This window comes from Microcaecilia unicolor, chromosome 1 (genome assembly GCF_901765095.1).
Source record: "Microcaecilia unicolor chromosome 1, aMicUni1.1, whole genome shotgun sequence".
In the NCBI taxonomy this organism is placed as follows: Eukaryota; Metazoa; Chordata; class Amphibia; order Gymnophiona; family Siphonopidae; genus Microcaecilia; species Microcaecilia unicolor.
In genome coordinates, this window is record NC_044031.1 from 71251244 (window position 1) to 71275795 (window position 24552).

Genomic DNA, 24552 nt, shown 5'->3' on the forward strand with positions numbered 1-24552 from the left:
GTCCCTATTCAGCCTGGGGAACTGAACAATGGACTGGAGTGCCAGAAAAAAATCTACGATGGTCAAAACCTCTATCACCTTGGTTCCCTTTTGACAAGGAGGCTGCAAGAAGAGAGGAGAGACCAGACGGGAGAACTCCAAATTGAAACCTTCTGTATGAATACTCAGAACCCACTGATCTGAGGCGATTTTGGCTTACTCCTCCTGAACATACACATAGGCATGGATTAATGGGACAAAGCCAACATGGATTTCACTAAGGGAAGTCTTGCCTCACTAATCAGCTAAATTTCTTGTGGATAACAGTTAGCTGGTCGATATTGTATATCTGGATTTTCAGAAGGCATTTGACATTATTAAGGTGGACTTGGAAAAATCCACTGCTTCTTCCTGGGACAAGCAGCATAAAATCGGTTTCATTTTCTTGGTCTGGCCAGATATTTGCGACCTGGCTACTGGGCTTGATGGACTTTCAGTCTTGTCCCAGCATGGCAATATTTAAGTGCTTCTGTGCCTAATTTATATTTACCCTTTCCCCTCCATTCAGGATTTTGTGGAATTCTATCATATCCTCCCCCTATTGGTGTGGATAACATGAGAGTACTTAGTGAAGCCAGACGAATGGTCTGGAATTTGGCAGCTTAGATTTAATGCTAAAAAATTGCAAGGCCATGCATTTGAGCTGCAAAAACCCAAGGGAATGGTACAGTTTAGGAGATGATGAACTTTTGTGCACGAAAAAGAGCAAGACTTGGGAGTGATCATATGTGATGACCTTAAGGTGGCTAAACAGGTAGAAAAGGCAATGGCAAAAGCTAGAAGGATGCTTGAGTACACAAGGAGAGGAATGGCCAGTAGGAAAAAGTAGGTGATGATGCCCCTGGTAAGACCTCATTTAGAATATTGTGCACAATTCTGGAGACAGAACCATCAAAAAGATACAAACAGGATACAGTTGGTTGAGAGGGTGGCTACTAAAATGGTAAGTGGTCTTCGTCAAGGCATGTGGGGATAGACTTACAGATATCAATATATATACTTTGGAAGAGAGGCGGGAGAAGGGAGATATGATAGAGACATTTAAATACCTAAGCACCATAAATGTACAGGAGGTGAGTCTCTTTTGATTGAAAGGGAGCTCTGGAATGAGGGGGGCATATGATGAAGGTGAAAGGGAATAGACTCAGAAGTAAACTGAGGAAATACTTCATGGAAAGGGTGGTGAATTCTTGGAACGGCCTTCCGGTGGAAATGAAAACAGTAACTGAATTCAAGAGAGCTTGGGACAAGTACATAGGATCTCTAAGAAAGTGATAGGGAGAGTAGATGGCATGGATGGGCAGACTGGATAGGTCATATGGTCTTTATCTGCCTACATTTTTCTAAGTTTCTCAGTCATCTCTTCTCCAAGCTGTAGCCTTTCCTAAATTAATGCCAGCCTTATTAAGCATTTGTAATCAGTTCAGAACTGAGCCATCTACATTCTATCTTTTAACAAAAACTATGATCCACCATCATTGGCTTCCAATTAGAATTCAATTGAAAGTTTTGTCTCTGGCCAGGACGAACAGACGGATGCGGAAATGTTAAAGGAAATCAGGGACGCAAACAAACTGGGCAACACAATAATAATGGGGGATTTCAATTACCCGCATATAGACTGGGTTAATGTAACATCTGTACACGCAAGGGACATAAGATTTCTTGATGAAATCAAGGACAGCTTCATGGAACAGCTAGTTCAGGAGCCGACAAGAGAAGGAAAAATACTAGACTTAGTCCTTAGTGGTGCTCATGATCTAGTGCAGGGGGTAACGATACGAGGGCCGCTTGATAACAGTGATCATAATATGATCGGTTTTGATATTGGCATTGAAGGAAGTGAAACTAGGAAATCAAGTACGCTAGCGTTTAACTATAGAAAAGGTGATTACGACAAAATGAGAAAAATGGTGAAAAAAAGACTGAAAGGAGCAGCTCGCAGAGTAAAAAACTTGCATCAGGCGTGGATGCTGTTTAAAAACACCATCCTGGAGGTTCAGGACAAATATATTCCACGTATTAGAAAAAAGGGAAAAAAGACTAAACGTCAGCCGGCGTGGCTAAACAGTAAGATAAAGGAAATCATTAGAGCCAAAAAACAATCCTTCAGAAAGTGGAGAAGAGAACCAACTGAAAGTAACAGGATAGATCATAAGGAATGCCAAGCCAAATGCAAAGCGGAGATAAGGAGGGCAAAAAAGGACTTTGAGAAGAAATTAGCGTTGGAAGCAAAAATACATAGTAAAAATTTTTTTAGATACATTAAAAGCAGGAAACCGGCCAAAGAGTCGGTTGGGCCGCTGGACGAAAATGGTGTTAAAGGGGCGATCAAGGAGGACAAAGCCGTAGCGGAGAAATTAAATGAATTCTTTGCTTCGGTCTTCACCGAGGAGGATTTGGGGGGGACACCGGTGCCGGAAAGAATATTTGAAGCGGGGGAGTCGGAGAAACTAAACAATTCTCTGTAACCTTGGAGGATGTAATGGGTCAGTTCAGCAAGCTGAAGAGTAGTAAATCACCGGGACCTGATGGTATTCATCCCAGAGTATTAATAGAACTAAAAATGAACTTGCGGAGCTACTGTTAGAAATATGCAATCTGTCCCTAAAATCGAGTGTAGTACCGGAAGACTGGAGGGTAGCCAATGTTACTCCGATTTTTAAGAAGGGTTCCAGAGGAGATCCGGGAAATTATAGACCGGTGAGTCTGACGTCGGTGCGGGCAAGATGGTGGAGGCTATTATTAAGAATAAAATTGCAGAGCATATACAACAACATGGACTGATGAGACAAAGTCAGCACGGATTTAGTGAAGGGAAGTCTTGCCTCACCAATCTAATGCATTTTTTTGAGGGGGGTAAGCAAACATGTGGACAATGGGGAGCCGGTGATATTGTATATCTGGATTTTCAGAAGGCGTTTGACAAAGTGCCGCACGAAAGACTCCTGAAGAAATTGCAGAGTCATGGAATCGGAGGTAGGGTATTATTATGGATTAAGAACTGGTTGAAAGATAGGAAGCAGAGAGTAGGATTGCGTGGCCAGTATTCTCAGTGGAGGAGGGTAGTTAGTGGGGTCCCGCAGGGGTCTGTGCTGGGTCCGTTGCTTTTTAATGTATTTATAAATGACCTAGAGATGGGAATAACTAGTGAGGTAATTAAATTCGCCGATGACACAAAATTATTCAGGGTCGTCAAGTCGCAGGAAGAATGTGAACGATTACAGGAGGACCTTGCGAGACTGGGAGAATGGGCGTGCAAGTGGCAGATGAAGTTCAATGTTGACAAGTGCAAAGTGATGCATGTGGGTAAGAGGAACCCGAATTATAGCTACGTCTTGCAAGGTTCCGCGTTAGGAGTTACGGATCAAGAAAGGGATCTGGGTGTCGTCGTCGATGATATGCTGAAACCTTCTGCTCAGTGTGCTGCTGCGGCTAGGAAAGCGAATAGAATGTTGGGTGTTATTAGGAAGGGTATGGAGTCCAGGTGTGCGGATGTTATAATGCCGTTGTATCGCTCCATGGTGCGACCGCACCTGGAGTATTGTGTTCAGTACTGGTCTCCGTATCTCAAAAAAGATATAGTAGAATTGGAAAAGGTACAGCGAAGGGCGACGAAAATGATAGTGGGGATGGGACGACTTTCCTATGAAGAGAGGCTGAGAAGGCTAGGGCTTTTCAGCTTGGAGAAGAGACGGCTGAGGGGAGATATGATAGAAGTGTATAAAATAATGAGTGGAATGGATCGGGTGGATGTGAAGCGACTGTTCACGCTATCCAAAAATACTAGGACTAGAGGGCATGAGTTGAAGCTACAGTGTGGTAAATTTAAAACGAATCGGAGAAAATTTTTCTTCACCCAACGTGTAATTAGACTCTGGAATTCGTTGCCGGAGAACGTGGTACGGGCGGTTAGCTTGACGGAGTTTAAAAAGGGGTTAGATAGATTCCTAAAGGACAAGTCCATAGACCGCTATTAAATGGACTTGGAAAAATTCCGCATTTTTAGGTATAACTTGTCTGGAATGTTTTTACGTTTGGGGAGCGTGCCAGGTGCCCTTGACCTGGATTGGCCACTGTCGGTGACAGGATGCTGGGCTAGATGGACCTTTGGTCTTTCCCAGTATGGCACTACTTATGTACTTATGTACCCATAAGGGGCTCATCTCTTAGGCCCCTGTTTATTATTCCTTACAACCTAGTGCATGCAATCTGTTCTGCTTATGAATCATGCCTCACTATTCCCTTGGTTCACTGCTCATAACTAGACTCTACCCATGCCTTGACTTTTTTCTGTACTGCACTAGCTCATCGAAATTCCCTTCCAAAAAGTATGAACACAGAACCATCTTAAGGTTTTGGGCAGAACTGAAGACATACCTTTTTCAAAAAGCATACGGTTTCTCTGCAGCAGAGTTGGCATTCTGCTGGCGAGAGTCCCCATCTACACATCTACATTCTGTCCTTTTCTTATCTATTTCTTCTGCTGTTTTGTCCTAATATTAATTGGTATTCTTTTCCTACTTTTGTTGTAGTGTATACATTGCCTTGTGCATTTATTAATTACGTGTTATAGTAAACACTCAAATATAAATACAAGCGTCATTCTACCCCTTAATCATTTTGGTCACCCTTCCTTTGTACCTTTTCTAATTCCGCTACATCTTTTTGAGCTGTAACAATCAGAATTGCACAAAATACTCAAAGTATGATTGTACCATGGAGCAATACAGATGCATTATAACATTCTTGGTTTTATTTCCTACTCTTTTCTTAATAATTCCTAACATTGTTTTTTTGGCTGCTACCACACACTGGGCAGAAAATTTCAACATATTTTTATGGTGACACCTAGATCTTTTTCCTTGGTGGTGACTCCTAGTGTGGAACAAAGCATCATCATGTAGCTATATAAATTGGGCTATTCTTCTCAAAGTGCATCACTTTGCAGTTGTCCACATTACATTTCATCTGCCATTTGGATGTTGTGTCCTCCAACCTTGTAAGGTCCTTCTGTAATTTCTCTCAGTTCATGTGATTTAACAACTTTTAATAATGCTGTGATATCTGCAATCTGATCACGCACTCGTCTTTCACATATCCAGGTTATTTATAAAATGTCAAAAAGCACTGGCCTCACTACAAACCTCCTTTATTTGGAGAAGTGGCATGTAACCCTACTCTGTTTTCTCTTTTAACCAGTTCTCAGTCCACAACATAACACTGCCACCTATCACATGGCTTTATAATTTTCTCAGGAGTCTTTCATGAGGGATCTTGTAAAAAGTCTTCTGAAAATCTAGATATACTACATCAACTGGCTTACCTTTATTATCCACATAATTATTCATGTCTTCAAAATATAAATGCAGATTTGTAAGGAAAGACTTCCCATGGCTGAATTCATGTCAATTCTGTCTCATTAAACCATGTTGGTGTATGTGTTCTGTCTGTTTTTTCTGGACAGGTGGACAGAAGTATAGCCCTACTAGTATTCTTTCCTTTCACACATGGAATTTCTGTTAGAGGTAATGGAGTCTAACATATAGCACCACCTCCCCTCCAATTTGATCCCTATCATTGTAATATAATTTATATCCTGGTAACACAGTGTCTCAATGATTATTTTTCTTTTACAGGGTGCCTATTATACCTACCAGAGGAGATACGGGAAATTATAGATCAGTGAGTCTGACGTCGATGCTGGGCAAATTGGTACAGACTATTATTAAAAACAAAATTGCAGAGCATATTCAAAAGCATGGATTTAGTGAAGGGAAATCTTGCCTCACCAATCTACTACATTTCTTTGGGGGTGAACAAATATGTGGATAAAGGTGAGCCAGTCGATATTGTTCATCTGCATTTTCAAAAGGCGTTTGACAAAGTACCTCATGAAAGACTCCAGAGGAATTTGGAGGGTCATGGGATAGAAGGTAATGTTCTACTGTGGAATAAAAACTGGTTAAAAGATATAAAACAGAGAGTAGGGTTAAATGGTCAGGATTCTCAATGGAGAAGGGTAGATAGTGGCATTCCCCAGGGGTCTGTGCTGGCAACGCTGCTTTTTAACGTATTTATAAATGATCTAGAGATGGGAGTAACTAGTGAGGTAATTAAATTTGCTGATGGCACAAAGTTATTCAAGGTTGTTAAATCGCAAGAGGATTGTGAAAAATTACAAGAGAACCATACGAGACTGGGCAATCAAATGCCAGATGACGTTTAACGTGAGCAATTGCTTGTGGGAAAGTGAAACCTGAATAGTTATGTGATGCAAGGTTCCACATTAGGAGTCACCGACCAGGAAAGGGATCTAGGTGTCATTGTTAATGATATGTTGAAGCCCTCTGCTCAGTGTGTGGCAGCGGCTAAGAAAGCAAATAGAATATTAGGTATTAAGAAAGGAATGGAAAACAAAATGAGGACGTTATAATGCCTTTGTATCGCTCCATGGTGAGACTGCACTTTGAATACTGTACGTAATTCTGGTCAACGAATCTGAAAAAAGGTATATGGAATTAGAAAAGGTACAGAGAAGGGTGAAGAAAATGATAAAGGGGATGGGACAACTTCCCTATGGTTGGGCGGCGATAGTGCTGGGCAGACTTATACGGTCTGTGCCAGAGCTGGTGGTTGGGAGGCGGGGTTGGTGGTTGGGAGGCGGGGATAGTGCTGGGCAGACTTATACGGTCGGTGCCAGAGCCGGTGGTGGGTGGCAGGGATAGTGCTGGACAGACTTATACGGTCTGTGCCAGAGCTGGTGGTTGGGAGGCGGGGTTGGTGGTTGGGAGGCGGGGATAGGGCTGGCCAGACTTATACGGTCTGTGCACTGAAGAGGACAGTACAAATAAAAAAAAAGTAGCACATATGAATTTATCTTCTTGGGCAGACTGGATGGACCGTGCAGGTCTTTTTCTGCCGTCATCTACTTTGTTACTATGAAAGGCTAATGCGGTTAGGGCTCCAGTTTGGAGATGTGAGATGTGATAGAGGTCTATAAAATAATGAGTGGAGTGAAACAGGTGTGAATCGCTTATTTACTCTTTCCAAAATACTAGGACTAGGGGGCATACAATAAAGCTACAAAGTAGTAAATTTAAAATATGTTGGAGAAAATATTTCTTCACTCAATGTGTAATTAAACTCTGGAATTCATTGCCAGAGAATGTGGTAAAAGCAGTTAGCTTAGTGAGGTTTAAAAAAGGTTTGAAAAAAGTCCACAAGGTATTATTAAGTTGGACTTGGGGAAAATCCACTGCTTATTTCTAGGATAAGCAGCATAAAATGTATTATACTGTTTTGGGATCTTGCCAGGTACTTGTAACCTGGACTGGTCACTGTTGGAAACAGGTTTCTGGGCTTGATGGATCATTGGTCTGTCCCAGTATGGCAACATGTATGTACTTAATGCCAGCAGCCTCTTCTTATCTTCTGCTCGTTCTCTTGCTACCCCTTCCCACAATGAGTATTAATATCGTCCTTGCTAGATATTGCCCACATAATTGTACCACTTGCCCTTTCCACTCCATCTGCTTATTACTTCTTGGCTATATATTTCTCATTTAATTCTCTTGTAGCACTGCTCACGCTCTTCCTTTTTCTACCTGATAATGCTACTTCTGTAACATTCAAGAGGCTTGGGTTGGTTTTTCATCCAGGCAACCCCTTCTGCACAATGCTCTGTAGCATATCACTTTGATGTGCTATTCTGTGCTGTTTCTTTGTCTCTTGCTCCTTTGCTTCAATCTCTACCTTCTAAGCAGAGATATTCTCCTCCAGGCCTGCTCACATGGCCCTGGTACAGATGTCTTCTTCCTGCCCATGCTGGGGGCTAATCCTTGCTAGCTGCCAGTCTCACAGCAGCTGCCATTTTGTGCCAACTGTTCTTAAGCCACTATTTCCTCCTTTAATAAAATAGCATGTCACGGTGTCATTCTTGGTCCTGAACCACAAATGTTGCCTATGGCATGTGAACTTCTTTAAGGTTGTTGATAGGCTAACACTGCTAAATGAAGCCTGTGTCACTTTCATCCCCATCCCTATGATGACCCATTTTCGTATACATAAAATCTGGCCATTCAGAGTTAAAATGGCCTGATTTTATACGTATAAGAGTTGAAAATTAAGGCTGAGTTAAGCATTCACTACCCAATAGCTCATTTCATCTGAAATTTTGGTCCAACAAACTGAATCTTTAATGCTAACAAACAGCATTCTTATAAAATATACAGTTTTATAACTTAATGCTTAACATAAACAATTTTATTTCTTATGGATTGCTTATCCTAGAGGGGCATTCGGAAATAAAATATACAAAGCTAACCTATATTTTTGAAAAAAAAGAAAATAAAACATGAATCTTTAATAAATAGAGACTTCAGGCAAGTTTGCCAATTAGTAAAATGATATTCTAGGTATTGAAAAAGCATGGAGTATTCTTCATTTTTTTTTTAATTTAAAAATTTGTATTCTGCATAATCCATATTTCAAAGTGGATAACAAAACTAAAATGACCAAGACAAGGACATAAAATCTTACAAAATTAAAATTAAAAATTTAATCTCTCTTACCATGAGTTGGTGTTATGTATGGTCTACACATGGTACAATCAAACCCATTATCAGCTGCATTTTCTACTTCCTCCTCTGTATTTAGGCTTTGACAGCTTGCATGTATCCACCTAAAACAAAATGAAAGGAAACATTTCCTAGATAATCTTACGGTACGTTTCAGAGGCACAAAGCATAAAAAAATGTAACCGACTATTAACGTCAAACTTATGATCTCATAAGAACATTTTTGCATGCTATACGACAATTAAATTTGTTTTCTTCATTTGAGAGGACAGAAGCTCCAAAAATTACTTTCTTTTGGTTTCTTTTATAACACTTCCAAAACATGGATAGAGCCATCTTTATGCTAACTGCTTTAGGAAGGAAGAAAAAGAAAAAAAAAAAGCAATAAACGTGACTAATTGCAGATGAGGAAGATGTAAAGGAAGGTCAGGTAACATAACTAATCAAAATGAATTGGTATCAGAGCCAGGTGTAAAAACCACTTCTTCAATATAAAAAATAAGTGACAAAATCATACAAATTAATTACAGTTAAGCCATTTATTTATGTTAGCCTATGAAGAAAAATGGATTTTGACCACAATGTTTTAATCTAATTTCAAATTTTGAGTACGTTTTTAGACATCTTTTTATTGTGGTCTGGATCCTATGAAGCGTTAATTTTCATTGAACAGCTAAATACTCAGCATGAGAAATTAAAATTTAAGATGTCAAAGATGAGAGTTCATTCTTTGACGTCTTGATATAAAAAACAGTTATGGGATTTGATGCAACTGTCTACAGGAATACATTTTTGCACTTTTCCAGTGGGCATGTTATCTTTAAAAACTAATTTGCCGTTTTCACAATTTTTGCACCACCACTGTATTTGCTCTACAAAAGAAGAGTTCAAAAAGCAGGCAACCCTTATACAATGATAGATCACTATTGTTGCAGAAAAAACAAGATACTTCAGAGACTGATGATTTTATAGTCTTGCAATGGTTCTTCTCAGATATCATGAAGAATTAGATGTAATTGGAAAATATTAACAGCTCTTCCATGCTTTTAAGATAAGAAGATTTGTACAGCTTATCAAAGGCTCCATGTTGGAGCTCCTTGTGATGCATCACACTCCCTTCTGTGCTGCACTCTCCTCCAGCCTGCTGACAGCTGTGCTGCATGCTTGTTTGGGGACGGCTGGATTTGGGTTGGCACTGCTCAGACCCATCCCTCACTGATGTCATCACCCTGGGCCTTCTTCTGCAGTTGCTGCTCTTTCCCTCTTTGCCTTGCAACAGGATCCAGTGTCCTGCATAGTGTCAGCTTCCAGCACAGTTCCAGCTTCCAGCCCTCGTTTTAGCTCCAGCCCAGCATCTGCTTCCAGTCCTGGATCAAACTTCCAGCCCTGCTCCTGCTTCCAGTTCAGCTCCTACTTCCAGTCCTGGTTCCAGCTTCCAGCAGAGCTTCTGCTTCCAATCCAGCTCCTGCCTCCAGCACATCTTCTGCTTCCAGTTCTGGTTCCATCTTCCTGCCTCCTTCTATGCCTCTATTGGAGAATCACTTTAGCAGGAACTCACCTATCACTTGCTACAGTCTGTTTGTCCCCTGGGCAGGCAGGCAGTACTGATCCATCATGGTACAAGGGCTAAATCACCCTGAAATGTCACAAGGCCATGAGCTTGGACGAGTCACCAACCCTGAGGCTGCATCAACAACTGGATCTGAAGCCCCAGCAAATATTCAGTTTGGTCCTGAACCTACCTGCTCATTTGGACCGGCTACAGGGACCAGACGTTCCCCCAAGGGGCCATGGCTCCTGTTCCAGAACCTGCCAATCCGGTAGGATTCACCGTCCCCTCTGGTATTCATCTAGCTACTCCGCCTATGTATGATAGCAACCCCAAGACTTGTAGAAGGTTCATTAATCAATGTCTTATCTTTGAACTTCAGGCTAGAGACTTATCGACACATTAAGCTTTGTGGCTTACATTATTTCTCTAGTGATGGTTCAAGCACCTGCATGGGCCTCCCCACTGTGGGAGCAGAATGACCCACCACTCAACAGTCTCCAAGCTTTTCTAGAACAATTCCATCAGATCTTTGCTGAGCCCAGGAAGGTTTCTTCAGCAGCTTTGGAGCTCCTCCGTCTCAGACAGGGGACTCAGACAGTGGGGAATTACGCCATTCAGTTCTGTACACTCACCATTCTGAAGTAGAGTGGAACAAGGAAAGTCTGGTAGCAGGGATTTGGCAAGAATTAGCTCTGTCCATCAAGGATGAACTGGCAGGGCGAGATCTTCCTTCTTCTCTGAATGATCTAGTTGGTCTCTGCAATCTGATTGATATCCAATTTCAGGAGCAAGACTGAGAACGTTGCTCTGCCCACCAGATGGTTCAGTTGGGGCCTGGCTCCCAACAACCCTCACTCTCTTCCAAAGACTCTGCATCGCCAGATCCTGGAGAACCCATGCAAGTGGGCCACTCTCCTCTTTTGGAGCAAGAGAGGCATTGTTGCTGAACCATGAATCTGTGTTGATATTGTGGAGAAAAGGGTCACTACGCTCTCAAATGCCCCGTCATCGGGAAACTTTCAGGCTTAGCCCTGGCCAGGGAAACAGCACTAGGTCCACTCTCCAGAATTCCCCACTCAATTTCTGGTCCTGAGATCATTGGACCTGGGTCAGTAGGTCAAAAGCACTAAGGCCTTTATTGATTCAGGAGCCAGTGGGAACTTTTTCGATGAAGCTCTAGTATGTCAATTCAAGATTCCCGTTCGAGAATTACCTAAGGCCATTCTGGTCTCCTCCGTCTATGGGAGCATCCAGGGGCATCTCAGATCCAAGCCTGTGCCCCTCTGCCTAAGAATCTGGGCTCTTCACAGAGAAGCCATCACTTTTTATGTCCTTCAGACCTCTGTCAATCCCATTGTCTTGGGTCTACCCTGGCTGCAGAAACATAGTCCTAGTATAGACTGGGAGAATGGGGAACTTGCTGCGTAGAGTGCTACCCTGTCATCAACACTGCTTATATAATGTACAGCTGCTGTTAGTCGAGCCATGACTGATATATGTTCCTCAGGTACGCTTCCATCAGCATATGCAGCCTATGCTATGTCTTTTCCAAAAACACACGGAAAAGCACCCTATTCACCGGGACTACAATTGCCCTGTTGATCTCCTCCTGGGCAAGATGCCACCCTGAGGAAGGGTTTACCCCCTTTCCATCCCTGAGATTCAGGCCATGTCGGATTATATTGCAGAGAATTTACAGAAAAAGTTCATTTGCTCTTCTACCCCAACAGCCATTATGGTGAACAACAGATACCCACTCCTGCTTATCTCTGAGCTTTCTGATCATCTTCAAGGTGCCTGGGTTGTTACTAAGTTGGACTTGAGTGGGGCATATAACCAATATGAATATTTGGTTATGCCATTTGGCCTGGCTAATAACCCAGCTGTCTTTCAGAATTTTGTAAATGACATCTTCCGAAACCTCTTACAGAGTTGTGTTCTAGTTTATCTAGACAATATCCTAAAAACTTTGGCCCAACATCGTGAAGAAGTGAAATTAGTTCTACAATGTCTGCGTGAGAATAATCTTTATGCAAAGCTGGAAAAGTGCACTTTTGAGCAGATGGAGCTACCTTTTTTTATCAGGGCCTTAAGATGGCTCCTGCCAAGCTGTCTGCTATCCTTGACTGGCCTCATCCCCAAGAACATAAAGCACTACAACGTTTCTTAGACTTTGCAAATTATTATCGTCAATTTATGCAGAATTTCTCCTCTATAGCAGCTCAACTCACCGCCTTTACCCGCAAGGAGGCTAATACCCAGAAGCGGCCCAAGGAGGCGCTTCAAGCATTTGAGCTGATGAAGAATGCCTTTACCTCAGCATCTATACTCTGGTATTCTAATCCTGAGAAGCTGTTCTATGTGGAGGTAGATACTTCCTCCACTGGGGCCAGGGCTATTCTCTCTCAGGTGGACAACGCAGGCAAGATGTTACCTTCTGCTTTCTTGTCCAGGAAATTTTCCCTAGTTGAGAGGAACTATGCCATAGGTGACTGGGAATTATTAGCCATCAAGATGGCTTTGTAGGAATGGTGTGATCTTCTCAAAGGAGCCAGACACCCATTCACTGTGACCACTGATCACAAAAACCTGCTTTATTTACAGGAAGCCCGGCGACTTAACCCCCCTGGCAGGCTCAATGGTCCTTGTTATTTGCTTGTTTTGATTTCCCGGATGTATTTTGCCCGGTTGAGAAAAATGTCTCGGCCAATGCCCTTTCTTTTTCATTTCCACACTCTGAAGAGACTCCTAAGTTTTAAAATGTCATAGATCCTGCTAAAATTCTTGCCACCACAGCTACACAGATTCCATCTGGCAAAACAGTTGTTTCCAAGTGCCTCCGGGATACAGCACTGACATGGGGACATGACTCCAAGATGGATGGAAATCCTGGTATTCACAAGTCACTGGAACTAATTTCTCGGACATACTGGTGGCCATGCATGAATGAGGATATGGCTGCTTTTGTGGGTTCTTGTCCTGTCTGTGCTCGCCATAAACCCTCTCACTCTTGGCCTTGGGGCCTACTTTAACCCCTCCTGGTGCCTGAAAATCCCTGGACTCACATAGCAATGGATTTTGTAACAGACCACCCTGACTCTGATGGGTTTTCCATTATTTGGGAGGTCATTGACCGATTCTCGAAGATGGCACATTTCATCCCATTACCTGAACTACTGATAGCTTTAAAGAAATCTTCCGTCTCCATGGTTTACCTGCTTCTATTGTATCTGATCGTGGAGTTCAGCTCACAACTAGGTTTTGGCTGAGCTTATGTAAATCTCTGCATATCACCCTGAACTTTTCGTCTGGTTATAATCCGCAAACCAACAGCCAAACTGAACAAGCCAACCAGATCCTTAAGAACTTCCAGTGCAGCTACATATCTGTTCAGCAAAATTATTTGTCTCAATTATTACACTGGGCCCAGTTCAGATATAATAATCATGTGAGTGAGTCCTACGGAATGTCTCCATTCCAGACTGTTTTTGGACAAAACCCTAGGATACCACCTTTTCCTATAGCTGATGTAGTTGCATTATCGGCCACCAAAGCAGCCGCTATATTTCTAAGTGAGCAGTGGAAAACGACAAACAGACTTTTGATAACAGCCGTGAAATGTTACAAAATGCAGGCCGATAAGAGGAGACTTCCCGCTCCCCGATTTCAGTCCAGAGATCTGGTTTGGTTATCCACTCAGAATTTATGACTGAAAGTTCCCTCTACTAAGTTTACACACAGGTTTACTGGACCATATCTGATTCTTCACCAAGTGTCCTATTAACTAAGGTTGATACCAATGTGTTACAGGTCATAATGCCTTCCATGTACGTCTCCTCAAACCTGTGATAATGAATCTGAGGAGAAAAAAGCCACCTGTTCTTTCTACAGTATCTGTGGATCCTGGCGAGGAGTATGAAGTTCAGGACATTTTATACTCTGTCCATAGCAGACTTCAATATCTCATTGTATGGAAAGGATATGGATCTGAAGGGAATTTTTGGGAACCAGTATCCAGTGTTCATGCTCCTTTGCTGGTTAGAAGACTTCATTACTTTTGTCCTCATAAGCTCAAACTGACAGCAGGTAGAAGGGGCCCTTTGGGGAGCGGATACTGCCACAATTGCCCCCATACTCCCTTACTTCAGCTGCTTTCTGCGCTGCACCCTCTTCCAGCCTGCTGACAGCCGCACTGCGTACTTGTTTGGTGGAGGCTCTCCCTCACTTTACTTCAGCACCTTTGCAGGCAGTAGCAACAATGCACATCCACTGCCTGAGCTGGTGCTGCTGGCTTCCCTCTGCTACATCCCACCAGAGAGGAAACAGGAAGTGACGCCAGCGAAGGCATGATGCACAGAGAAGTTCATATTTGTTGAAGGTCTGTCTGTATTTTGTGCTTTTCACCAAGGTGCAGTATTCTGCTATCATATAATTTCTGTGCAGAGATCTGTAGCAGTCCGTTCTTTATTTTTGTTTCCACTAGGTGTACTATTGGAGTTCTACTGCCTGGTGTAATATTTACAGTGCTGTCTTTTCATAGATAAGTTTGTTCCTCTGAGTTCTGAGAGTTAGTGCTGTTATGATATCCGAGTGTGCTTTTACACAAGTTTGTGCATAGTGTTTTGCTATAGAGGAACTGTGTGCTGGCCTTATTGGATTACATCAAAATGTTAATATAAACAAATGCCAATATAATTTTAGTTATATCAGATGGGATTTTAGAACATGCTGAAGGATCTGAGGTGTGTCTTATAGCAGAGTTTTGTCTGATCAGGTTTAAATTATAAGATACTGCCTCATGAGGGTTATTTTTAAAAATACAGTTGAATTGTTTCCATAGATGTGTATGTGATTTAGAGTTAGTTAAGTACTAGAAATAATTGTTTAAAATAGGAAACATACCATGATACAGAAATCCAGGCCTCAGTCCCTTCACCACTGTTCCAAATGTATACCCCAAATGCACCAGGAAGAAACTCTCACTCATTGGCATTCTGCACTGTGGTACTGCATCCCCCCCCCAGCAAACAAATAATACATACATATAAATTCACTTAAAAAGCTGTATTGGTGTGGAGCTGCTGTCTAGAATGTATATAGCTAATGGCTCTGCCAGTCCTGCCTCTTCTGATATGAACTTCCTATTTTTAAGGTGCAGAACCAGCAGAATCATCAGCAGTGTGACCTAGACAGCGGCTTCATGCCTTTATGCCACATTTGTTTCAGGGGGAAGCAGCTTGGCTGGCTAAGGGGCTAAGGCAGATGTTCTGATGGCCCTGTGGGGCTCCATCTATAAATGTTTTCCCAGGGCCCCATAGGTGAATCAAGTGATCATGCTTGTAGGCATCCAGATGCAGCATCCCTGCCATTTCAGGGGGAAATCAACCAAAAGCAAAACAAAACAAAACAAAAAAAAAGAAAGCAAACAGGTAACTTTTAGCTCAATGCTCATAGGACCTAATACATTTCCATATCAAGTTCAGCTAGGCACACTTTGCAATATGCTCAGCAGTCTCCCCTCCAAACTGCATCTTCAATGCAACCACCAGGATTCTAGAGATCATGAAGCACTGTTGAAATGAATGCTGAGACATGGGAAGGGAGGAACCTATCTTCCATTGGGACTTGAAAATGTCTGTGAGGGATATCACACCTCCCCCATCTTGGCTAGACCTCCTAGAGCTGCACTAGCACAACAAACCATGATGAGCACAAGAAAACACCCACAGGCCCTGTAATGGGAGCTGGAGGCTCCAAAGAATAAAGCTTTAGTTTACTCTTCTGTTTTTTTTTTCTCTCTTTTTTTTTTACCATACTCAAAGAAAATCATGAACAGATTAAAAAAAATAAGTGTGAAGATTCAAGGCTTCAACTGGAGGCTGATCATAAGGTGATACCTTCTTGGTTCTCCCTTATAGCACACATTTTGATGGCTCAAGATTGTGATGCTACCAGTAAGTGCGACACACAGGAACTGCAGAATAGTTACATATAAATGCAATGAATTTCTTAGCCTAGTCAGTTTTGCTACCATCTTTAATATGATCTCATAACCACAAATCAGAAAGACCTTTCATTCCTAGCTCATCTGTAAACATTAAACCAAAATTAAATAAATTCTCTAACAATCAGGTAACAAAAAATGTTAAATCACTTCCAGTTACTCACCTATCACAGTGCCTACACTGAAGCATGAGCTCTCCCTCCCTATAGCTAGAACAGCAGACAGGGCATACGGATAGACTAGCACAAGGCGCACATTGTGTGTAATTATTTTGCCATTCACACCTCAGACCTGGAGAGATTGCCCCACACTGTGTGCACCAAACACACCTAGGAAAACAAAAAAACAAAAATTAATTTTTAGATTTTTACTTATTTGTTTAAACCATGAAGATACATGGGTGTAGTTATCAATATGGGCTACCATTAAGACATGTTATTTTACCACTAACTTGTGCTAGTTTAGCAAAAGTCCCATTTTATACAGTGGTACCTAGTCCCTAATAACTGGGGTTATCAGTAAAATAGTTATTAGTGAGATAACATCTTCAAGCAGAGGAAGAGTAGAGGAAATAAAGCAAAAGACTACCTAATTGATGCAAAGTTTACATCACATGTCCCATAAAATGAAATTTAAGAAGTTAACGGGACTTTACTAAGCTGCATTAATCAGCTAGTGGGGATTTTACCAGGTAGTATCCATTAACTAATACTGTGTGCCAAAACCAGTGACCATTGTAAAAATCCACTCCTAGATAGTTAATGCAAGTAGGAAAAGGTTGTGGGCATGACAGGGCAGATTGGAGGAATGGTGACTATGACAGCTAGCGTGCAGGTCGATGCCACATTAGCAGTAATGACTGCAGATAGTGTGGTTGCACTTAATGTGACACCTCAAGTTGAGATAGGCCTTATAAGTATGGTTGACCTCTAGTAGCAGTAATGTGAGACCTTTAGGGGGTCACGATGACATTTTGAAACCTGGAGCCAGATAGGGGGGGGAACAGAGAAAGGCTGCACCCACAGTGCATCTAGACTACCAGGGAGGGTGTGGGAGGGAGGGACACTTTTAAGAAGGGGCTCTCTTAATTGGGGGTTGGCCTTAATGGGAGGGGGGATGGGTTGAACCACCATGCACTTTAACTTAAGGTTTAGCAACAGGGTAGGACTGGATGCAGGAAATGAGTGCCCTGAAACACTTTCCTCCCAAAAGGCTTGAGAGTGTGAGAATCTCTGCCTAGGAGAGCTGAGGTATGTGGTTGAGCACATTCAACCACCATGGAATGCTGTGGAAGCCTGTGCTTCTTGGTTTCGGGAGGCTTCTGGACTATCTATCTATATATATAATAGATAGATAGATATGAGAGAGAGAGAGAGAGAGAGACACCACCGCCGCCTTTGGTACAGGATGTATAGTGACAGGTGTCTCCCAACTCCTCATCCATGCAGTCTTAAGGATGCTGTGCATGGGCACTGTAACAGCATGCTTAGGAGGGAAGTCATAACCAAGGATGTCCAACATCTTGGATCTGGGCACATCCTCGATTTTCAAGTTAAATAAAATGGTCTCTGCTAACCTCCTTCAGAAGAATAACGCACGCATGTTCCTCTGAAGGAAACGTTCTTCTTTCATGTGGTGGAGAGGGGTATGAAGGCAGGCCAATGGATCCCTCCTCCTCAGGCTTCGACACCCTCAGCAGCGGTCTATATCAGATTCAGCATAGTACTCCTCAAGAGAAGTCCAAGTCTGCACCTGTCTCAAAGCCACTGGGCACACAGCCAGGCTCTAGGCAACAGCACCAAGGTACAGGTCCTCTCCTGCACTCCCGATGGACTGGAGAGGAGCACTGGATCAGTTGGTACTGGCTTAGATGCCAGATGAGGCACCGGTGTCAACAACCTTCTGACAGGCATGGTGCAGGTCTCCATGATGGGCTGGAGTAGCACCGATGCACTCGACGACTCTACATTGCATCGAGCCAGGATACGCTCCAACTCCTCCTGGAACTGCTCCTTGGAGACAGGTTCAGTAAAGGCATGATCGGTACCATTATGGGGACAGCCTGCAAAGATGTTGGAGCCGAATCACAGGTGGGGTCCTGGCTTCAAGGAAACTGGCGCACTGGTACCACTTCTACAGAGGGGGAGAAGCCCTCTTGATGTCAATGTTTCCCATGTGAAGCAGGCAGATAGGAAGGCACAACCACATACGCAGTTGGCATACCAAAGGCTTCTAGAAGTTGTAGAAGACTGGTCAGCATCCATTCCTCGGCTCTGTGAATGGCGTCACTGACATGCGAAAACAATGTCCTACATGTCTTCAGAGAATGGACTTTTCCTACAGGAACTTGTCCAAACCTTTTTAAAACCCAGATATGCTAAATGAAATTACCACATCCTCCAAGTAACAAGTTCCAAACTAAGTATTCATTGAATGAAAAAATATTTCCTTCTATTCATTTTAAAAGTATTACCATGCAAATTCATTGAAGTCCCCTAGTCTTCATACTTTCTGAAAGCATAAACAATTGATTCAATTTTACCTGTTCTACTCCACTCAGGATTTTATAGACCTCTATCATATCCCCACTCTGCCATCTCTTTTCTAACCTGTCTTCAAGACTGCATCATAATTAACTACCTATATGTGGATGGCCAGTGTTAAGCATGAACGACTTGTTGGGCAGACTGGATGGACCATGTGGGTCATTATCTGCCTTTATTTACTGTGAAGAAACCTAATCTCTTAAGCCTTTCCTCATATGAAAGGAGCTCCATCCCCTTAATCATTTTAGTTGCTCTTCTTTGAATCTTCTCCACTATATCTTTTTTAAGATACGGCAACCAGAATTGCACAAAATATTCAAGATGTGGTCACAAATGTATTATAATATTCTTTGTCTTATTGTCTATCCATTTCCGAATAATTCCTATGTTTATGGGTAATTTAATGAGATCACCCTTAATTACAAAGCAAATCAGAGTGATTTACAATAAAACCTAATATAATGAAAAAGAATTCCATTAAAAGGAAGATACCAGACATTCCAAAGAGACATTAAAATAATAATAAAGCAACACTGGCTGTGGGCATTCCTAAGCGTAGATCAAGCCTGTCGCTACATCACGTGTTCCAAATAAATCCCCAAAAGCAAAGTTATAAAAAAGTGAGCTTTTTTTTTTTTTTTTAATTTACAGAAAACAGCAAAGGGCCAAAGGGAGGATGATCCATAAAAAAAGGAGCTAAAAAAATAGAAGGCACTTTTCCTGGTGGATTCCCAGTAGCTCTCGATGGACTATGAAGTACCAGACGATGGTCATTCAGGGATCTCAATAACTTAACTGGAATGTAAGGGATTGTCATAGTGCTATGTAATCAGGGATTCCAATAGATAGGGTTTTATAAATTATAATAAGAACCCGGAATTTTATATGATACTCTTAGCATTCCATTTCCTTTATTGGACCTTGACGCAGATTTCAGCGTTGGTCATGATGACAGCTAGATCTTTTCTTGGATGGTAAATCCTAAAGTGGAACCTAGCATCAAGTAACTATGATTTGGACTATTCTTTCCAATGTGCCTCATTTTACATTTATCCACATTAAATTTCATGTTATTTGGATGCAAAGTTTTCCAATATTCAAGCAAACCAGCTTATAGTATCTGTACAGACTGCACAGGCACTGATATCCTGACTTCCTCCTAGCAGCCTACCCTTCCTCCTGTATGGATGCTGATTAGTCGGGGTCTTGCCCTGATAATATCATCTAACAGACAGAAGCAATCAGATGACATCACTGGAGTACCAAGGATGATGATGATTTTCAGGGTTTTTTTTTTTTGATAACCAGAAAACCTAAATTCCCCATTAAGGAACGTTCCAGTTATAACTAAAAATCAGAAGCCCTAAAATTGAGCTGTGTGGTACTTATATGCCATTGTGTCCTACATGTGTTCACAATATATAACTGGAGAGCGGGAAAGCCTTTCAGCCCAAAAGGCCAGATTCTCAAGAAGTTGGGTCATCACTGGACTGTATGATCAGGTTTTGAGGACCAGAATTGCTGCTTTTTTAACTCTGTTATAGAAATTCCATCTGGTTATTTTACCTACATGCATCCCCATGGGTGACATCGTCAGGGCACAAAATTCCAGCATAAGAGGCCAGCTTCTCAGGAGCATGAATCATCATTGGACTGTGTGACCAGGTTGTGGGAGTCCAGAATTGCTACTTTTATCACTACTGCAGCAATTCTTCTGCAGCAGCGGTTTTCTTCTGCACTCTGACTCTGTTTCCCTTGGCTTCACCTTCCATTGGTGACACCTCCAGGGTCCAGCATTCTAGTATAAGAGTCTAAATTCTCAAGTGGGATTTCCCACTGGTGGGCTACGTCAAAGGGCCATTTGTGTGCTCAAAAGGGATGCTACTGATCTTGTAGTTTTTAATCCGTTTTTGGGTCCAGGTTTTAATATTCATTGTCTGTGTTAGGTTGTTTTAATTATTCCAAGATGTGCTGGATATTATTTTGTACTGTATATTTGTTGAGGTTAAGATGGGTTGGGGGGGGGGGGATGATTTTTCTACATACAGTATTCCTGTTATCTGTAACCCTACTCAGAAACCAAAGATTAGACTGATTATTCTTTTTTCATGGGTCATAATGTTGATGTTATTGGGAGGAATATATCATTTTATAGGAACAATGTTAAAACTTGTAATTTTAGATCCTGTCTTAACAATGATACTACAATTCTAACTCCTTATTTATATTTTAAAGTGCCATCTGCTTGTAACAATGTTTTTGGAATCTAATATATTTGTTTGTAATTGTTTAACTGAAATATTTAATAATAAGCATTTGTATTAGGACTGCAGCGTTTTCTGAAGTTATTACTACATGTGGAAAGGGAGAAGAGAGACCACATAAAACAGAGGAATTCAATAAGTGGCTCAAAGTTTGGTGTAAAGAAGAAAGTTTCAGATATATAGGAGGATGGGGCAGTACACGGCAAACTCAGAGGCTGTATTGTAATGATGGGCTACATCTTTCTCTGACAGGAAAAAGGACCCTTGAGAAGAAATTCAGACAGTATGTTCCTAGACATTTAAACTAGATGGTGGGGGGTGACAAAAGGAAACAAGGGAATTCAGAAAGTCACGCACAGAAAAAAAACATGACGGTAGAGGGAAAGGTCATCTGAATAACAAAAAGCATCCTAACTCAATTCGCACAAATGCTTATTGTCTAAGCAGAAAGGTTCAAAATTTTCAAGCCCTTGGATATTGTTGCTATTACAGAAACATGGTTCAATTATTCCCGTGAATGGGATGCGACCATAATGGGCTACAATCTTTTTAGAAAGGAAAGGGAGGGTCGAAGAAATGGAGTGGCGCTGTATGTGAAAAACAATATCAGAGCAGCTGAAATGCGGGTTACCTGGGGAAAGGAAGAAGCTATATGGATCATCCTGAAAAGAGAAGATGGAACTTGTATCCACACGGGTGTTAGCTACATTCCTCCGGCACAAATGGAGAAGCTGGACAAGGACAAGATAGAAGACATTCATAAGCTTGGTATGAAAGGGGAAGTGCTATTGTTGGGAGAGTTCAACTTGCCTGATGTGGATTGGAACGTCCAGTCGGCAGAATCAGAAAGAAGTACAGAGATCACGGATGCCTGTCAGAGTATATTGCTCAGATAACTTGTGACAGAACCCACGAGGGAAGGGTCGACACTGGATCCAGTGCTCACAAATGGAGGAAGTGTTTCCAATGTCTATATGGGTGCCCACCTGGGTAATAGTGATCATCACACAATATGATTTGATGGTAAGAGCAAAAGCAGAGTGCGGATGCACAAAACACAAAGTACTGGATTTCAAAAGTACTTATTTTGGTAAAATGGGAGAATACTTGCAGAAGAAGCTGATGGCAGGGTTAGAAACTGGGGAAGTAGAAGTGCAATGGTCCAAGCTGAAAACTGCTATAAATATGGCAACTGATCTTTACGCAAGGAAAGTAAACAAAAACAAGACAGGAAGCCTATATGGTTCTCTAAACAAGTGGTTGATAAAATAAGGGCAAAAGAGGCTTTGTTCAAGAAATACTGAAGAATGCAACGAGAGCATCACAGAAAAGATTACTGGATTAAACTTGAAGAAGCAAAGATGGAAATACGGGGTGGTGGTAAATGGAATCGGATCAGGGGAAAGGAAGGTGAGTAGTGCAGTGCCTCAGGGATTGGTGCTGTGGCCGATTCTGTTTAATATATTTGTGACAGACATTGCTGAAGGGTGAGAAGGAAAAGTTTGCCTTTTTGCGGATGAAAAGAAGATAGTCAATGATAACCTGGAGGAAGTAGAAACCATGAAAAGGGATCTACAAACATTAGAAGAATGATCGGGGGTCTGGCAGTTAAACTTTAATGCAAGGAAGTGCAAAGTTATGCACCTGGGGTGCAGAAATACAAGAAATGTACCAGATAGGAGGGGAGAGATTGATAAGCTCGGGTCAGGAGAGGGATGTTGGGGTGATGTTGTCTGAAGATCTCAAGGTGATGATACAGTGCGACAAGGCGGTGGCCATGGCCAGAAGGATGCTAGGCTGAGTAGAGAGGGGTATAACCAGAAGAAGAAAAGAGGTGTTGATGCCCCTCTAAAAGTTCTTGGTGAGGAGTACTGTGTTCAGTTTTGGAGGCCTTATCTCGCTAAGGATGTAAAAAGACCGAAGCGGTATACAGAAAAGCAACTAAAGTGGTAGCGGTTTTATGTAGTATGTGGAGAGACTTACTGACCTAAACATGTATACCCTGGAGGAAAGGAGAAACAGGGGCGATATGATACAGACGTTTAAATATTTAAAAGATATTAATCTGCAAACAAACCTTTTCCAGAGACAGGAAGGTGGTAGAACCTGAGGGCATAAACTGAGGTTGAAAGGGGGCCAACTCAGAAATAATATCTGGAAGTATATTTCCCTGAGAGGGTGGTAGATACCTGGAATGCCCTCCTGCGGGAGGTTTTAGAGATGAAAACAGTAATGGAATTCAAAAATGTGTGGGACAACACAAAGGAATCCCGTTTAGAAGGATCGAATCCTGTGACAAAATAGGGGCTTTCTTGCCTGTGAATTATAAGAATACTAGTAAAAAAGCCCCGTTTCTGATGCAAATGAAATGGGGGCTAGCAAGGTTTTCTTCTGTGTGCATGTGGGAGTGTGTGTGTCCCTGCCCTCTCTCCCCTCCCCCCTCTGAGTCCTTCATTGTTACAGAGAGAGCGATTTGATTTCCTGCTTTGCTGTTTTCCTTCACTGTTTGTGTTAGAGAGAGAGAGCGAGGGCGGGGCAGACACTCATGGGGAAACCGGATATCTCTCCCCCTTCACACTTCCGGCTGGAGGCTTCATAGAATGTTGGTGTTGCCTTTTATATATAGAGATTTCATGACGTGTATTTCTCTAGTTTGGCCAGCAGGTGGTACATGTTTTATGTTTCAACAACCAAGAAGTACCGGCTCCCCCCCCTCCCCCCCCCCATCTCAGTTTGGAAGTAGAGAGAGAAAGACCTTTTTAGTGAGGCCCTGTGAGCAGTTATATTCTGTAATCTGTGAGCAGCTATATTTCCTGTACTTCGAAGGCACAATCCAGGTAGTGATAAAATGTTGAGTATTATTAGATCTTTGTCCACCAGATTACATTTTATATTCTACTAGAATAGGGAGAAGGGGGGAGGATTAGTCATGGTGTATAAGGATTTTTTTATTATTAAGTAAAATTAACACTTTATATCTTGAGGGCATGATTTGTCAGTTACTTAACGTTTCCATCTATGGCTCTTCAGGATTATTACCATTTTTACACACCTGCTGGGAACTGAGCTGATGTTTAAGCAGTTAAAATTAATATCAGTTTACAATATACTTCCCAATATATGTTCATTTGTCTCCAATTTTCTAGTGTTTCTAGACTCTTTACAGATAAGGATCCCTGAAAATCAAATCAAGCAAAACACACAAACAGGAAGATGCCTCTACATAAACTCAAACAGAACAAAGCAAAGGTAGAGGATGACACAAACCAAAACCAGCGAAAGCGATATAATAGAAGTCCTTTAATCAAAGCACCATTGATAGGACTCGACACGCAGTGGCATATGGGGCGGTGGTCCACCCCGGTTGCATGCTGCAAGGGGGTGCAGGGAGCAGCCACACAGCTGTCAGCTCTGCCAGGTCCCTGCTCCCTCTGACATTACTTCCTGTTCCGAGGCAGGGAACTGGCGGAGGCAAGAGCCACATGATTGCTCCCTGCACCCCCAGGAAGTAAGAGCGATGTGTTTTGGAGGGGGGGGGGGGGGTAAGGTGATTCATGGGAGGGGTGGT

At 42.1% G+C, this 24552-nt stretch overlaps 1 protein-coding gene across 4 annotated transcripts in view; it reads right to left on the reverse strand.

The window, feature by feature from the left end:
• KMT2C (lysine methyltransferase 2C) overlaps positions 1-24552 on the reverse strand; it is a 917733-nt gene that overhangs the window by 400739 nt on the left and 492442 nt on the right. For all 4 annotated transcript variants that reach the window (XM_030198371.1, XM_030198346.1, XM_030198363.1 and 1 more), the window contains 2 exons: positions 16339-16503; positions 8613-8722 (listed from right to left, as the gene is read on the reverse strand). In XM_030198371.1, coding sequence (XP_030054231.1) covers positions 8613-8722; positions 16339-16503 — 275 coding nt within the window. The remainder of the gene's footprint in view (positions 1-8612; positions 8723-16338; positions 16504-24552) is intronic.